Source organism: Etheostoma cragini, chromosome 14 (genome assembly GCF_013103735.1).
Source record: "Etheostoma cragini isolate CJK2018 chromosome 14, CSU_Ecrag_1.0, whole genome shotgun sequence".
Lineage (NCBI taxonomy): Eukaryota > Metazoa > Chordata > Actinopteri > Perciformes > Percidae > Etheostoma > Etheostoma cragini.
The window spans coordinates 9591810-9609909 of NC_048420.1; the positions used below are offsets into that span (position 1 = coordinate 9591810).

General features: G+C 39.5%; 1 protein-coding gene across 1 annotated transcript in view; it reads right to left on the bottom strand.

Moving 5' to 3' along the window:
• Positions 1 to 345: 345 nt before the first annotated feature.
• tent5bb (terminal nucleotidyltransferase 5Bb) overlaps positions 346 to 18100 on the bottom strand; it is a 19560-nt gene continuing 1805 nt past the window's right edge. The window contains exons 2-3 of the mRNA XM_034891213.1: positions 8736 to 9131; positions 346 to 1994 (exon numbers count right to left, since the gene is read on the bottom strand). Coding sequence (XP_034747104.1) covers positions 972 to 1994; positions 8736 to 8891 — 1179 coding nt within the window. The 5' untranslated portion in view covers positions 8892 to 9131 and the 3' untranslated portion in view covers positions 346 to 971. The remainder of the gene's footprint in view (positions 1995 to 8735; positions 9132 to 18100) is intronic.

Below are 18100 nucleotides of genomic sequence, written 5' to 3' on the forward strand. Positions count from 1 at the left end.
GGATGCACAAGTGGAAAGGAAATGGCTAATATATAGGCTGGGGCTCAGGGGAATCCGTTTCGGGGGGGTAATGCACAGAGCTTGAACAAGTAAGTGTTTGTGTCAAGCCAGTCAGTGTCTGGCTGAAGGAACACAGACAACACACTGAGGAGTTTGTTTGTGATAAAGACAGATAGCGACATAGGAGAATTTTAGAGAGGCAGTAACTGAGAAAGTGAGATACCAAGAATGGAGATAGAGTCTGCCTTCCTGGCGCGCATCCCAAGCCTCTTTCCAGTCAACTGGAGCATATAAAAACCCACTTATTTTTGGAAAAAGTGGAAAGAAAGACCAATGTAACACAGGTTTTCATTTTTGTCATTTTCTTTAATGATTTAAAAACAAACGCCCTGACCCTGGATATAGAAATGTAAAGTAACCTGGATGAAAAAGTTTCAAAAACATATTCTTACAGAGCAAATACTATAAAGACAGTTGGTCAGTTTCAGGCACTTGGAACCACATACAGTATTTGTTTGTCATGCTACACAAGAAAATATTTCTTTGGTCTTTTTTCCCCTCCGATTTGTTTAGCTGAAACCACAGAGAGAACAAAACAAAACAGCTGGTGTTGTCCAAAGTATATACATTTGATTTAAGACCCAATGCAAGCCTCCTTCAGACAAGAAGCAGACCTAGCAAAGTTCCTCCGTCACATATCAACCCTTCATATTTTTCCATACATGTCCACATTGGTTATAAAAACAGAATAAAAAGATGAGTATAATGGCTCGAATTAGTTTTTTTTTTTTACAGCAGTATTAATTAATATAACTTAGTGGAAGTTTTTTAATATAAGATTTGGCAAAAACAAAACAAAAAAACATAACATTATTCCTTTTCGTCCACGCTGGGCCCCAAACCAAAAAGCCACATTCCTACAGAGGCTTAGTTAAAACGGAAAGCTCACCCCGCATCCTAAAAGACATTGCTCAACTGCAAGGCAGCCACGTTTGATAAGAGTTGCATGTTATCATGGGTGACTGAACTTGTGCCACATAATAATTGCTGAAGTTGAGGTCTCTGACATAGGGAGCGGGCTGGTAGTAGCAGGTGATGTTGGACAGAGCAGGGATAGCGTTCTGTTCGGCCATTACGCGCAGCGCCAGGGCGGAAATGAGTGCCAGCGTCTGTCTGCGCTCGTGGCCCATAAGACAAACAGTGCTCTCGTCCACCACTTGCCTCAGCGTCACCAGGCACTCGTAGCGCTTGTGCTCCATGCCCATGAAGTGGTTCTGCAGATACGCCTCCAGTTTCCTCTGCTGTACGCTAATGTCGGGGAAGTCGATGAAGAAGCGGGAGCACATGTAGCGCTGCATCTGTTTCATCTGAATCTCCGAGGAAGGCCTGAAGCCGCGCACCAGCAGGTGGCAGTACTTGAGCAGCCCTCCGCCCCTGATCTCTTCTGGGCTGCGGGTTGCAATAGTCCTGGTACGGAGGTGACCCAGAGCTTCCTCAAAGTCTCCGTACATGCTCTCCCCATGCACTGTAGGGTGGAAGGTCTCGGACATTGGCGTCTCCGAGCAGCGGTCGAAGAGCAGCAGCGAGTCCAGAGTGATCTGGAAGGAGTCGACACTGAACTCAAACTGCCTTCTCAGGGAGTCCACAAACTTCAGCTCTACGTTCTTGCCGGTGTTGTTTGACAGCGAGATGAGGCTCCAGCGGTCCGTCTCGTTGCAAACTTTTACCAGTTTCTGCACGTACGCTTCCTTCAGGGCGATGGCTGTGATCCGCTCCCTGCACACCCCTTCAGGCAAGAAGTCCACCAGGCAGTCCAGCACCACATCCTTAACCAGCCGGAAGGTTTTGTCATCAGTCAGACTCAGGCCAAAGATCAGGTCCAGGTCTTTGTAGCCAAGGCCATTGTCCTCGTGAAGCACGTGGCTGGCCGCTGAGCCATTCAGCTTGACGTCACATACCACCACACCCCGCTCCTCCAGTCGAGCCCTGACCACCTGTAAGTTACACAGACAGGGAGGGGACATTGAGTAAAGGCAATCCACATAAGACAACAATCAGAATAGGCTGACATGGAAAATACAAGTTTGTACATGCAGAAAGGGAGCTGCTTTATCCTTCCTGCTTAAAATAGAATTTGAGTTGCTACCATTTGAACATAATATAGCATGAGGGGTTAACAATGTAGGAATTTACTAATGTGTAGATGCTTATCTTTCACAAGCTAGTAGATAGTATTTAGTTACACATGTCTTGACTTGGATTTAGAGGCAAAATCTGTTCATATAAGAAACCAGTTTACTGCACAAACGCTGCAGGATTTCAGCATTTTTGCAACATTTCATTGCAGGTTAATGCAGAACCTACATTATAGAGTCAGGGAAAGCAGGTGGCAGATTCCTGAAGCAGGCAGGCTTTCAGTATCTTGTTTAAAGGACACTTTTAACAAAGCAGCATCTTAGAGGCTGTGATCCTCCACTCAGTGCACGGTGTCATTAACTTTCAATCCTGTTGCGTGAGGGTGATGATACCCTACACACTGCACAGTTCAGTTGCATACCTAAATTATCTGACTTTTCTCTTCCCATGTGACGTAAAAGCAACATCAGCACAACAGAGATAAGCTCCGGAACATGACAGGTCAGTGCTTGTTTCTGTTAGAGACTTTAAACATGAAAAACAACAGCTCAGCTGTGAACCTTTCAACTTGTGCCCTATGACCAAAAGTGAGAAAACGGGATCCCTTCGCCGTCACATAAACACACTTTGGCAAAGATTTATCTGGTTATTGGAACACACACAATGCTGCACTGCTGCGATTCTTGGGGTAAACGCCTGAGCTACACACAGCTGGGATGTTTTTGCATCTTGTCTTTTGCAGCACTCCTCAAGAAGAAAAACACATCCAAACAATTGTTAAGAAATCCAAAGCACAGCTGTCTGTTAGAAAGCTCTCGCTGAGCCATAGGGATCTGCTGCTGTCATACAAGCTGCAGTATCAATCTATGCAGACAGACATGTATCCAGCCAGCCAGGTAATCCTATCAGAAAAGATTTTAGACCCTAAGATTTTAAATTGCAAGGTGTCAACTTAATCGGATGAATCCCTGTTATATAACACTCCACTACTTGGCAGTTACCAAGGAACTTTGTAATGCAAAACTAAGATGATTTCTTATAAAAACAAAGATTCCACTGTATATTTTATTATTTTTAGCAATTAAGGTACAGACTAAATTGATTAAAATAAATAATATTAAAAGGAGTAAGAAGAGGAGGGTATTTTTTGTTGCAAATCTCCACCCCCCTCTGGCTTTACACCTACTGTACAGTAATCTCTTCGGGTTCCTTATTTTTGTAACAGACCACACTGGGTTGAAAGCCAAGTGTCTCCATTAAATTTAAAACGTTTTGATGTTTAAGAAAGGTCAGGTAGTAGGGAGCTGGAGCCTAGAATATTCAGCCTAGGTAAACAGGTGTGATAACAGCTAGCCTAGTGCTTCCCAAAGTACAAGATGTACACTGACAAGCATCATCAAAGCCAATGTTACACTATCTCATTGTTTAACCCGTACAACAACATACAATGTGGTAGAGTTATGTTCGGAAATTCATGCCTGCAGCGAAAGCAACGCCTGTGCCTCCTGGCCCTGGCGTGTTAACTTAAACTGCTGCATAGAAATAGTACTTAAATCTAGCATACAACTCCCCCTAAAGTAACAACATGTCATTTTTCAGCATTTCTGGTTGTGTATGGAATACACAAATGACATACAATGTGTAAATAAGACAACATATAGGTGTTGGTAGATGTATATTTGAAGTTGAACACAGCCATGACTAGTTACAGTCCAGTCCAAACCACACAGACAGCGTATTAGTATCAATCTTCTCACCTCACAAGCAAGTGAGTGGATTTCCCAAAATATTCCTTTAAAACTAAAGGTTAGGATGCCTATTTTTTAAACACTCCTAAAGTATAGCAAATAATATAAGAGAAAGCCAAAACAAAGCAAAGACACTATATAACTCCACGATCCAATGAAAAAATAACTTTTACGGGGCATTGGATAACAATGCAGAGAAGTGGATTATTTTAGCTATCAAGCTAAGGGAAGCCACAGTAGTTTTTGCTCTGACCTCACACTTAAACCAAGTTAACAGCACACCATAATCCGCCTGTCTTGGGGTCCCCAAAAGGAGTGTATGAGTAATACCAGCTCTGCCACCCCCCCCCATCCCAGTCCTTTGACTCATTAAACTGGTTGGTAGATTTCCCACATGATGCAGCAGCACCTGGTGAGCCGAACAAAGGGAGACACTTCCGCCGACGTTTGAGCCAAAAAATAAAAAATAAAAAAACTTGTAAAAAGAGCCACAAACACACCAGACTGTCTGGTGTTGACAACGCCTTGGCGACACATAGCAGTCTCTCCACTTTCCTTCTCCAGTCTCAATAGTTTCCTTGAGTATTTCATTTAAGCTGCACCCTGAATGTGTTTTTATTATGGCAGTTTGAAATGATCCACCCATTTACTGGCCCATAGTCCCCTCTGGACGCCAATGAGAGCTCTGGGCAGTGAGTCAGATGACCCTCTGCCAAGGATATGGCGACAGTGAGTGAGCAGTTACGAGTCCCTGACCTTTGCATTCACTCCAAAACTAACCCAGCCAGTCAGGCGTACAGTAGCTCTAATGGCAGCGGGGGATGATGATGGTTTTTCCTCTGGTTTGAAAGGCTTCCTTGAATTTCCTATGCAGGGGTGGTCATTCCACCTGTATGCTCAGACCAGAGTGGGTCACAGGCTGAAACGTGATGCTGTTACTCCTCAATGAGATGGATGTTTTTAATGAAAGACCTGCTTCAAGGGTTCACAGATATTTTAACGTATTAGGTTTTTGAGCTACCCATGTAAGTAATAGTTTCTTGTTATTTAATGGTAAAATCCAATGGTAAAATCCCAAATTCCTCATTTTGCTGTGCGCCTCTGCAACCATCTAAATCCTCTTAATAAGGATAAGGTATCACACTGTATCATGCATTACATAGTACAGTGTTGAAGTCAGCATTGAAATTGCTGTGTCTAGCACACAGGGCTGTAGCCATAAGGCACAAGTTCCCAAATATATGATTTAGTTAACGGTTTTATTTTTTGTAAATTGTATTTCCCAACCAGATGGTCTGAATTACAAAAAAAAAACATACTAAATCATTTAAATCAAGTAATCATTTTTATATAAATAATATAATATAATTATATAATAATAATTATATAATAATTATATAAATTATGAATACCCTTCGAGAAATACATGTGTAAATACAGTGTAGGTTTTACTAGAAGGGCACACAGAGAGGCCAAACTCTGCAAAGGCCATCCCCTATCTCACAATGTTAATGCAAGTGACAAATAATGTGTGTGTCGGCCTCATGATTCGGATCTGTTTTAAAATGTATAGGTTTCTTCCCCGACCCATGATACACCCCTGCACCATGTTTCATGGATATTAGACCAGTAGTTTTTCCATACAGAACGCCTATTACCTGCTTGCTGAAAATGATAGGTAGACTCACCCCAGGTTGCTAAAGCCAAAAAAAATCCCACGGAAAAAAGTACCTTGGTGTCGTTTTTGGTTACTACTACCATGGTTCCACAGGAAGGGATGAGAGCGACATTAGCCTCTCAAGCATTAAAAAAAACTCTTCCCATCACAAAGATGGGAAAAATGATGAATTCAAAGCCCAAAAATCGAAAGCAAACTGCTAAATAAAAATCATTACTGAACAGTCTAATCCGAATGTAATCTCCTCTAGGGAGCATCGGGAGCATGTGGTGTCTTCATGTTGCTCATGCTCAACAAAAGCCTAGTAAGGAGTAGGTTTACAGTCTGGCGAAGGCCACAGTGGAGTCAGGCGGCCGGTCTACACTTACCACAGTGATACATTGTCAAGCCTGCCCCACAAGCCCAGTGTTATTACAGGCCCTAATCCAGTGCTCACATTCTGCTTCCAATCCAGGCTGCTCTCTACCAACCGGGAAAGTTGAATACTACTTCCAGTAGTTAAAACAATTTAGTTCAAATATGATCGCCTGCAAAGCTGGAATAAAATGTAACCCTCTTGGTGGCCAACAAAAACACAATGGCCTCAATAGTTCAACTCACTCATCCTGACGTAACGCATGACATATACACCCGAAATCTGTGTTTATCATCATGTGGGATGATGCTCCTGGGTATGTATAGGACCCCTATCAATAAAGGGAACATGTAACAGATATTCTGTCTGTGGGTTGATGGCTGAGGACATTAAATCCAGAGTTATACAGAGGTGTCATTAACAGTAAAAGTGTTCCTTCATTGCTCCCGTGGCTTACTCACAACCAGACCACAAACAGATGTTATTTAAATGTAGCCCTCAGAAAAACCTAACCAATGAGAAAGGCTCCTCTGACTCTTTGGGAACGTGATTCCTTGGTCACCTTACCCAGTGTATGAGGACAGGAGCTGTCTCAGGTAGACAGCTCTGTCTGGTGTCTAGGCTAAAAATAAATGACAATATAAAGGGGCAGACTGGTGGTTTTGCATGTTGTAGCCCATTTACCGTTAATCACAAATACCTCACATTACTGTCAACCATTTTCCAAAACATATCATAGTGGTTTAGATCACTGAGTGTGTTTTTCCTTCCTTCCAGACAGCCATTTGTTTCCCTTCATGGCCATATGGTATTAAAATCAACTTGCAGAAACCTGCTTGACTTCTTCCATGACAGCAAACATGCTGCTTGCTTTTATGTTTGTCGAAACAATGGTATTGTTGCACGGTGTAGGGCAGACTTTTCACACCAATTTCTACTTACACTTCTATTTCGCTAACAACATTTATATACTGTTTCCATATTGTTTAGTTAACATTGGCCCCCATAGAGCTGTCTACCTGAGACTAGCAACATTCTATCATTTACAAACTAGATCTTGTAGCACCTAAGTTTGAATGTTTTTTTTAAAACAAATAAAATACACATGGATGTATCCAAAAATATTCCTTTCTACAACTTTTGAATGTTACTTTTTAGTTTTAATAAGGTGCTTTTGCACTGCTGAACTTCATCGACAAGAAACTTGTTTCCTTAAGATAAGATTTATATACAGTATATATGTGTATCTTTGTGCTTATGGTAATGCCACATTCAACATGCTAACATGTTAGCACTCAAACAGGACAGACACTGGCGACAGAGAGGAAGAAAAAAAACTATTTTAAGGGTCCCTGTGTCTTTAGGTTTGTGTAACCAAGGGAATACATTAGTGGGGCTGTTTAGTGGAGATGATAGGGGCCTCCTTGATTATAGAGGCCCTTGAAATGCTTTGTGTGTGAGGGTCTCTTTCTTCTCCACAGGATCACCACAGAAAATGTGAATCACTCAAGTGAAATGTGAACCTGGATTACAGGCAAAGATAATTAAATACTGTCTGCTGAATCGTAGCGCAGAAGTTCACCTATGTTGGGTCATTCCTAGGAAATATACAGCAGCTCAGTCATTATCTTTCGCTCATTTTCACTACAGCTGTGAGAAGAAGAAAGAAAAATAAAAAACTTCAGGAGCTGAAGCATTAGTGAGCTAGTGGAAATCTGAAGTCATTGTGTTAGATCATACAAACTCTCATGTCTGTGTTAACTGTACGAGTCATCATTGTGTTTTTAAGAGTAATTAGCTCTGCCACAAAGCCGTACCACTGCACGTGTGTTTTGTATAAGCAGTGGCAATCTTTGTGTCCACACGGGAGGGACAGAGAGGAAGCCACTTGTTTCAAGTTGTGCACACTTTTTTTTCAGCCACAAGTTGTTTTTTTTACATCCACTGAAGCCTGTCCAACATAGCATTGGTAACACAGCATGCCATCAGTGGTGGAAGAAGTATTCAGTTCCTTAAGTAACAAATACTAATACCGCATTGTAAAAAAAAGTAAAAGGAGTATAAAAGTCCTGTATTATCAGGAAACTCTACTTGAAGTATTACAAGTAAAAGTACATAATGCAGAAAAATCTTCACATTTTAGAAACTGGAAATGATCCAATCATTACAGCTTATAGTTTTGTGTGCAAAACTATTCATTCAAGTATCTAGTCTCTGTATCTAGTATCTCTGAAATGTATCGGAGTGGGAATAGAAAGTGACATGAAAAGAAAAGACTCAAGTATAGTACAAGTAGCTCAAATTTGTACTTGACAGTACTTGAGTAAATGCACTTAATTGCATTCCACCACTTGCTTCCTCCTCCTAATGTACATACATGAATTAAGGTGCTATTAATGTGACATGTAGTGTGGACACTTCCACCAGTGCATACTTCTAGATTTTTCCAAGGAATAGTATTCACAGATGAATAATTTCTTCAGTCTGGTCATACTACTTTAAACACTATTTTGTCTGTTTACATCCCTGTCTCATTTTTAATATAAATGACGAGTAGGTCTACAACTTTTTTCCTTTAAAAAGTCACATGTCTCTCACCGAGGGAAGGATACGGAATAAGTTGATGATGTTTCCACAGCTTTGGGGTTTGATCTAATATAGTTAATACACGACAGTTTAACTAAAACATTCATTTTATTTGCATTATGTCTTGGAAAAAAGTCTGGGTCATTTAATTCATTCAGGTTTTTATTCCCCTATTCACCACTAGTGCCACGAGACTTTATTGCAGTGGCATTTGGATGGACCGTGGTCTCACCTGGACGATCTGTCGGGGCTGCACGGACAGCGTGGGGAAGTTTCCGCGGCCGTGGATCGGGACGCTCTCTCCCAGGATGGAGTCCAAACGCCGCACCTGATCCCAAGACAGCACGCTGACCCGCCGACTCTGCTCCGCGGCATCACCGGAGGACATGACTACCGGACTGAACGGGATGTAGGTAGGCTATAACGAGAACAGCAGCACGGCGCAGTCTCCCACAAGTGTCCGCTGACTGTGGATGAAGTCGACAACACTGACAGCGGTTCTCTATACGTCTCCTCTTCGGGGTTTCACAAACCTCCAAAATGCATTAAAATGATGGGAAAGTTTAGTGGAATATCGGACATCTCCAAAATGAAAACTTCCAGCCTGTGTGTCTTCACTGACTCTCTCCTCACATTAGAGCCCTCTCTGGCTCTCACCGGCTTTTTACCGAGCTGGGTTTAACAGGAGCCTTTCTATTGGCTGGGCGGACATTCACGAGCACTTTGACATACATGAAACTAAAAGCAGCATAGACACACACATTCGCTCACGCACGTATACATACGTCAGATGATAGGTTCAAGGAGTGTAGGAAATCTAATTTATAGTTAAGCGACGCAGCTCTCTTTAACTAAGCACTAAAGGCTTATTCTTAAAAGCAATATTGTGTCCCCGTAGCATACTAAACCTATTCTAACTGCGTTTTGAGTATGTTTGATAACATATTCAATCCTGCACACTAATACAGCCAGTGAAATATAAACTATTGGAAACAAATGACCCCCAAGTGCACCGTGGCTGCTATTTATTCAAATAAAGAGGACTGGATGTGCTCAACTTACAAAGATACTTAGAAAGCTTTGAAGGCTGGGTCAGGTCCTGGACCTGAAGTGAATAATCATAAATAAAGCTACCAGCACTCCAGTTGATAGTTTATTGCCACACAATGGGGGTTTTGGGCAAAAGTTATTTTTTCACTGCTTATAGTATATGTTTTGGTTTGTGTTTACTAACCCTGACCTGGATGTGTTGTGGATTCCTTTGTCAATTGATGTGCTTGTTGTGTTTGATGTACTCCACCTATGCAGGATTAGTGGTATAATTAAACAAAAGTTGTGTGGGAAGTATTGTTTGTAATTGCATGTGCACACGCTAAGGAAGGGTGGTGCCAGAAAGGCCTGTATCAAGTGGAGTGCTGTCCTAGTAGCTTTGTTTATTATTTATGATGATTTATGAATTCAGCCTTGCCCTTCTCACCACTGAGGCAGTCCTCAGCACCCAGACCAGGCCCTCTGTGATGTGGACACCATACTCGGAGCTGTCCACTCGCTCCACCACCCGTTGATAGTACGGGGGGCATAGTTCCTTTCCTACTTTTTCCCAAAGTCCACTATCACCCCTTCAGTTTTACTGACGTTTATGAGTAGGTTGTTGGCCTGACCCCAGCAGTGCAAGGCCTCTTTGGAGAGGACCTGAACTGCTGGTGGATGCATGGTTGAAAAAAACATTGGACTTTAACGAGGGAGACTGTCGTTTTAAAAATAAACTAATAATACCTCAACCATGTTTTCGTCGTTATTATAATCATCAAGATGTTGAAAGTGCCCTAACAATGACAAAGTAGTTGGACTTTATTGCTTTAGTGCATAACTTTCTTCAACAAACACAACTTTACTTCAAGCCATTGCCAAATAAGTTGCTACAAAGCTAATGAAGAGTATCAGCTCCACACAACTCTCTGGTTTCTCAGTAGGGCTGTGTTCAGAAGATTGTGGCGTCGGGCGACTTTCATGCGCAGAAACTCAAGTGGAGATAATGACCTTTTCTGAAGAGGCCATTATGTTTTTTTAGTCCTCCGTGTCCTCCTTGGCTACTAGCAACTGTGTGAAGGAGGGCGGGGGGTGGAGTGCGATCACGAAGGCTTTTAACATGTGGACGCGCCAACAGTTTTGTTGTCATCACTACGAACTCCTCGTGAGGGAGACAGAAACTACGGAATATAGCTTTAACCCAAATCATGGGCTTATTTGTGCCTAACCCTAACCAAAACTTATCGATGGTGAAGTCACATTACAGGGAGATCTTTAAGGGTTTCGCCTTTCAACTTAACGGTTTCCAAAGGCACAGACAATTTCACACCGTTTCATGCCGTCAAATTAGAAAACTCTTTTATTTTGTTCTACTTGTTATGAGAAAAAAAAGTATTTTGTTGTCACGGTTGGAGGACTTAAAATTGTTTGATGGATTAAGTTAAGGTCTGAAGTTTGCTTTGTGCATCAAAGGACTAAATGTCAAAAAGTGGGTTGAGATATTTCACTGGATGAAGGAAAAAATAACCTGCTCGTTAAATTGAAGAAAATAAAAGGTCAGAGGGTCCACAAGCTCACTAACATTTATTTTAAAGGACCTTAAATGTCTGTCCAACTTTGATGGAAATTAACCCAATCAAGAATTTTATAAATCGACAAACAAAAATTGTAGACTAATGGCGGCTCTACAAGTCAGATGCTCGCAGGTCATTAGGATTCATTCACTCTTGACCGGGAATGTATTTTTTAGGGGGGTAACAATATATAAGGAATTATAATCATAAACAAGACATGCATTCCAAATTGCATTAGTCACTTTTCCAATGAAAAGTTGTGATGAATCAACGTGAATCACAATGAATTTTAAAACACAGATAAATAGAGTATACATCTTTACAAATAAAGTACACATCAAAGTATACTTAAGTCTGAATTGTATACATGTATACAATTAAGGCTAATGTAATATATCATCAACCCCCCCTCCCAAGTTTGTTGTCTTCTGGCAGTTTGGGGGAGGCGAAATGATGGCCGTTCATTTCTTATGCTCCTTTGTGGAAAGTTACTGACGCCCACGTCGTTACCACAGCAACCAATGCAGATAGGTTAGTGAGTCTGGACACACAAATGCAATCTGATCACTCATAAACAACAATGCGTACAGTCTGTCTTAAAGATCTGATTTGAGAAACAAATCAGATTTGCCTGCAGTCTGACATAGCCTTATTTCATGGAAATCCAACCAACAGAACAGCTTTGGAATCCTAGACCAATCGTACTGCAGTGTGACTCAAAACAAGGTACTGACCAACGAATCATCTGCCTGTCATCAGCCCGACTTTGCTCCCAGAAATGAACCTGACTTCTGTTTTGACATAATGTCAAAACAAAAGTTTTTTTTGCATTTGATTGGTAATAGACAACATATTTTAAAGTATGTTTCCACCCAACATTCCAGGGAATATTATGAAATACATCAAAGCATGGCAATCAGGTGTTTTCTATTAGGGGATAAATCACGTTCATCTGCTTAAGCTATATAAGAATACTAAATCACAGGAGAAATAGAAAGAGCCTTTAAAGGCCACATTAGTTTTAAGCAAGTCAATTTTTTGCTGTCTCTGAAAAGACAATGACGTAATTCACTTGTTGCTTCTACCAGTTAACCAGTATACCTTTCACACAGAGATGTCAGAACATCCAATTCAATTCAATTCAATTTTATTTATAGTATCAATTCTTGGTAAGAGTTATCTCGAGACACTCGAGATCCTCGTCTAGATATCACCAGACCAAGCTCAGTCTTTTAAGATTGAACATTAGTCTGGGGAATCTGCTCTGTATTTTCTCTGCACAAGAGGCGTGACCTCAAATGACTCTATACGCAATTGGATAATCCTTCAACCAATCAGACCAACGAGCCGGGAGAGGTACTTTGCAGAGCCGGTTGGTAGTAAGGCAAACGCATCCTTCTTTTGTAGGAATTGTTTCAGGGCAAGTTTTTGTTTGGGAAAACTGCCATGTTGAATGTAAACAAGAAGCTGCTTGGTCACTTCTCTGTCGCCGTCGTGTTCAACCCGCCAATAGATCAGCCAGTTTGTGATTGGTGCCCGCGGATTTGTACCAGAAGCAGGATAGATGTACAGGTTCCCAGCCTGAGCTGCAGGGAGAACTCAAAGCTCCGGCAGATCGGGCCGGGTATACCCAGGCCAAGAACATCCCAGATCATGAGACTGAATCATTTGTCAGGCTGATCAAATGATGCCTTGTCATCATGTGTCATTGTTTATTTCAAATAAGAAGAGTTTGATTTGATTAATATGCAACATATGTAACAAAAACACTTGGAGGCAGAATGCCAAAATGCAATGAACATGTTAGCAACTTGCATGTTAGGAACAAAGGTGGAACGTAACAAAATAGTTTTACTCACATTACTGTATTGAGCAGTTTTGTTTTGTGTTTTCTATTTTGCAAGTAGTTTTTAAAATGGGTATTTTAATGTGTACTTGATTACGTTTTGAGTGAAGTATTGTATTTTGCTACATTCACAATCCTACTTGTTACTGAGGTTAGAAAAAAAAAACTTCGACTAACATACGCAAACAAACAAAAAAATCATACCTGGAACCACTACACCAGACCTTGGAATTAGTTTTTTCTGCAAACAAATGCAGTTTCTTCTTCTCTAGTTGTAAGTCACAATTAAAAAAGAAGTAGAAGAAGAACTGCACTAGCCGCAAACTGAGTGGGAGATGTTAGCATCATGGATATATTACGAGAGCGGTTATCATGGACGTGAATGAGCTGTTATCCCTCAAAAATGTCGGCTCATGGGAAAGAAAGAAAGGTTGATGCAGAGCGCCGAGTTTTTAACCAAACGTGGATTTGTAAGGATTTATTTACTGAAGGAAAAGGTAAAGCCGTGTGCTTAGTTTGCTGTGTTAAAGGATTATAATGCTGAGTGGGCACCGACATCTGAAGCTTTGCTAGTAAAGCTGCAAAAGCAACCATGCATCCAGGGATGCAGCTTTGTGATCACCCATAAGATCGCCAAAAACTGAAGGAGACTTCATTAAAGAGTGTTTGGTGGACTCTGCTGCACGGATATGCCCAGAGAAAAAACAGAGACATCTGAGAATATGCCACCACCATCAGAGATAAAATTAATATTAAGCAGAATTGAGTTCAGGCCTCCACCACGGCCCCTGCTTCTCATGTGGCCCCTTTGGGAAAATGAATGGCCCACCCCTGCTGTAAGACAACATATGTAGGAGACTGGCTGAATAAATTCACATACATCTGATTAGCTCACATGGGCTACTTAGGTGTGTAGAAGCTAGCTGCCAGTCTGGGCTGTTAACATTTGGGTCTGACCCATTTATGGAGTCAAACCACGGGATTTGGCTTTGATTTGTATTATAACTGTTGTCTGTTTGTGAAAAAAAGAAGGATGGCGTCAGAACTAACAATCTATTTTACTTTCACTTTCAAGTTGTTTGAAAATGCTGTATGGGATACTGTGAACTAAATTTCACATTATACCTTTCTAAGGGTCTTAAATGTCAATTGTGACATGTGTTATGTTTTTATTACATGTGTATACTTCTGTATAGATTGTTCGTTAATTACAAACCAAATAGTTTGGGATTTATGACCCCTTGTCCTTTTTTCACTACATGGGAAACATTTTAAATAAACTAATTATTACTTTTACTTGAGTCATTTTTCAGATAGATATTTTTTTTACTTTTACTTGAGTAATATTTCATCAAAGTATTGGTACTTTTACTTGAGTACAATATTTTACTACTTTTTCCACCTCTGGTTATGAATGTCACTCAGCAGTGACTCACTTGTCCCTTCTGAGTGAGAGAAGTTTTACATTCCAGCCCCAGGGACTGAACAAAAAGCATGTCACATGTTAAGGTGCACCAGCAAATGTGTTTTGTTTTTGTAGCTTCTGCTAACAAATAGTTGTTTATACCGGGGACGTGCACAGTCATATGGAGAGCTACTGCTCTAACATGAAAAAAGGTTCAGTACAGGTGCAGTTTTGTTGTTTTGTTAACAGGCTAGTGTGCCTTTTGTTTCATACAATTCTGATGTAACAATACTTATTTTTGCTTTATATAATGTGTTATGTTTACCTACAGTATGTTATATATATGTTTGTCTTGTGTTGGATCCCAGAAGGAATAGTTTTCATGGTGACTAATCTTTGGGATCCTTAATAAATAAACCCCAAATAGTTCAAAGCATAACAGGAAAAGCCACCTGTTGGGGACCATACCATTTTCACTGATATGGTCTCTGTCTCCTAATTTCCTTTCTCTTTCTCCTTTTTTTAGTCCTGATTGTGTTTGGGTCCTTTCTTCATGCTCTGACTTCTCAATGCTCCGCGCTTTATTATTTGGCTTATCAAATACAATTAAGAGAATGTCTTAGAGCTTTTTAAAGTAATATTTTTAAGTGTTATAATAATTAAGGCATTGTATATGTTGTGATCAAGGCAAGATCAGGCTTTCTTCTCATCAAGATGATGCTTTCTTCTCATCACCTTATACGTGCAATCTCAGAAGAGACTGTCTCCAGAAGACGAGACTGTCTCCAAAAGACAAGCTGTCTCCAAAAAAAACCAAAACATAATTCTAAATAAGTTCTATAATATGAAGCACTTTTAAATTTAGAATGTGTCCAAATCATCAATCTTTCTTCTTATCGTTATTTTACTGGCAGTGCCCTTTCATAGTAACACTCTGTCATATTAACAGTAAAAAAATGTGATCTTTTTAAAAATGCTATCATTATTGCTGTTTGAACAAGACCTCTTCTTGGGGGAGGACAGTCTCTTTGATATTAATCATCTCTTTTTCTGTGTTAAAGATAAAGTGATCTTATTCTGTAAATGGGTTTTTGCACTCATTTTACTTACTTACTTTACTCTAAAAAAGTTTTTGCAGGGATGTCCCGAGCAGCTTTACCTCCAATCCGATATTTTTACATTGAATATCTGTCAATTCCAAGACCCCATCCAAATTCTATTTGCTCAGATAGATAACAGAGCTGGACACCGTTTTTTTGTTTAAGAAAATAACTAAGAAGACAAAGTAACCAACACATGTCTTAAGCTTAATGCTTTTAACTTGATTCTTTTCTCTCAACACAAAAAACGTTATCTTCAGGACCCCAGCAAACCCTCAACCAAAAACTAAACTGTCTCAAGTTCCCCTCTGAACTACGAAAAATTAACTAAGTGACAGCTCTTGCGGTCAATAGTCATCTTTGATTTTCTTCACGTGTTTAACGATCTTGGGTTCAAGGAATAACGGCCTGAAAACGATGTAGTGGGATGATGGAAGAAGTATGGAGAATTAGAGTAATCGACTTCTGTAAAAAAACAAAGAGTGACCAAGAAAGACCGATGTTTTTAATTTTTACTGCCAAGGGCTGGCATATTAGGGATACCCCTAAACAGACACTGGTGAGTGGCTGAGGCCAGGTTAGTTGGAAAGTCCAACATCCAGTAAAGTCCAACAAGCATCCAGGCGGTCTGGAGGTGTGTCTGGCGCAGGCCGCGGGGGATTATAGGCGACGATCACTACAAGCTGATGTAATTATCAGAGTTATGTCATCAGGGTAAATGCCATCAAGACCAGAAAATAAGAAGAAGTCCAAATCAGCTTCAATCTGAGGATAGGGGCAACCCTAATTTAAAGTGAAAAGTTGCGAGTTAAAACCACAAGTTTGTGTATTGTATGTTTGTAGCTAGAAATTTGGGTATTCGCAAGTTACAACATCTACTCCTCACAAACACGCCTGTGTGGGTTCCCTAAGGCAAGGTTTGAACCTGCATGGGCGACAGACAGCGTTCTTCCCAACGGGACCATCTCATTGAAACAAAGAACCAGAGAGAAAGAAGAAAATTCATAAAACTGCACGGAAAACAGCAAAGCTGTACTATGTCAACAAAAATGTCTTTAAACAGTCACACAAAAGAATGTTGAAAATAGTCACAGTATATTCTGTCATGGTATGATGGGTCTCAAAAAGTCATACTATAGTATTTCAAAAAAAGGCATAGAAAATAAATATAAAATGTCAGAGTATGGGTCTCAAAAAGTCATACTATAGTAATTCAAAAAAAGGCATAGGAAATAAATATAAAATGTCAGAGTATGTAGTATGTTGAGGAAAGAGATTAGAAGTCATAGTAAATCATTATAAACGTGAATAGAGTATGTCGAAAAAGTGATAAAAAGCCATAGTGTAGTTTGTCATAAAAAGTGTAGAAAAATCATATATTAAATTGAAGAAAAGTGATGAAAAAGTACTGGAAAAGCCATAGACACATTGTGCACAAGGAGGACTTGGCAAATAGTTTGTCAAAAAAATTGATAAAAAGCATAATATGGTATCTTGAAAAAACATGGTATAATACGTCAAAAAAGTAATGAAAAAAGACAGGTAAGTGGAGTTAAACAGTATGTCAAAATAGCTATAGTTAAAGTATGCTTTGCAAAAGTAATGGAAAAAGCCATAGTATAATATATTTTAGAAAAGTAATGAAAAAAACATAGTAAAGTATCGATAAAAAGCCAAAGAATAGAATGTTTTTTGAAAAATAGATAAAAAACGTAGTACTGTATCTTGAAAAGCCATGGAATATAAGAAAAGAAAGAAGTAATAATATTTGTATATAATAATACTGTATGTCATAATAATGTATATCAAAACAACCATTGTATGTTTTACAAAAGCAATGGAAAAAGCCATAGTATAATAAGTTGAAAAAGTCATAGTACAGTATGTGCTAGAATGTTTAAAAAAAAGTGATAAAAAGGCAATAGTATAGTGTCAAAAAAAGACATAGTATGTTTGAAGTGATAAAAAAATAATAATAATTATATATAGTATGTAATAGAAATGATGGAATGACGGAACACACATAGTCGACGAGGTGACCAAGTGGTTAAGGTGATGCACTGCTAATCCATTGTGCTCTGCACCATGGGTTCAAATCCTATCCTATCCACTTTGTCGTGCAAGGGTGTATTATACGCTTACTTAACAAAAAAGTGACTGTTTGTACTCTATTGAGCAAACTTATCTGTGCGAATTGCACATTTAAATATTTCTTGAGTACAACCTACATTTTTAAGTATGTCAAAAAAGTGATAACAAACTCATAGTATTAGTATGTCGAAAAAGTCATAAAAAAGTCATAGTATATTATGTTGAAAAAATGATAGAATAATGTCATAGTATGTGTAAAAAGTGATAAAAAGTCATAGTATAGTATGTCGACAGAAGTGATTAAATAAGATGTATTATAGTGTGTTGAAAAAGTCGTAGTATAGTATGTAGGAAAAGTGATTAAAATAAGACATTGTGTAGTTTGTCAAAAAAGTCATAGTATAGTATGTAAAAAAGAAGACATGGTAAAGTATGTCGTAAAAGTGATTAAAAAAGTCATAGTATATTATGTCGAAAAAGTGATTAAATAAGACGTATTATAGTGTGTTGAAAAAGTCATAGTATAGTATGTCGGAAAAAGTGATTAAAATA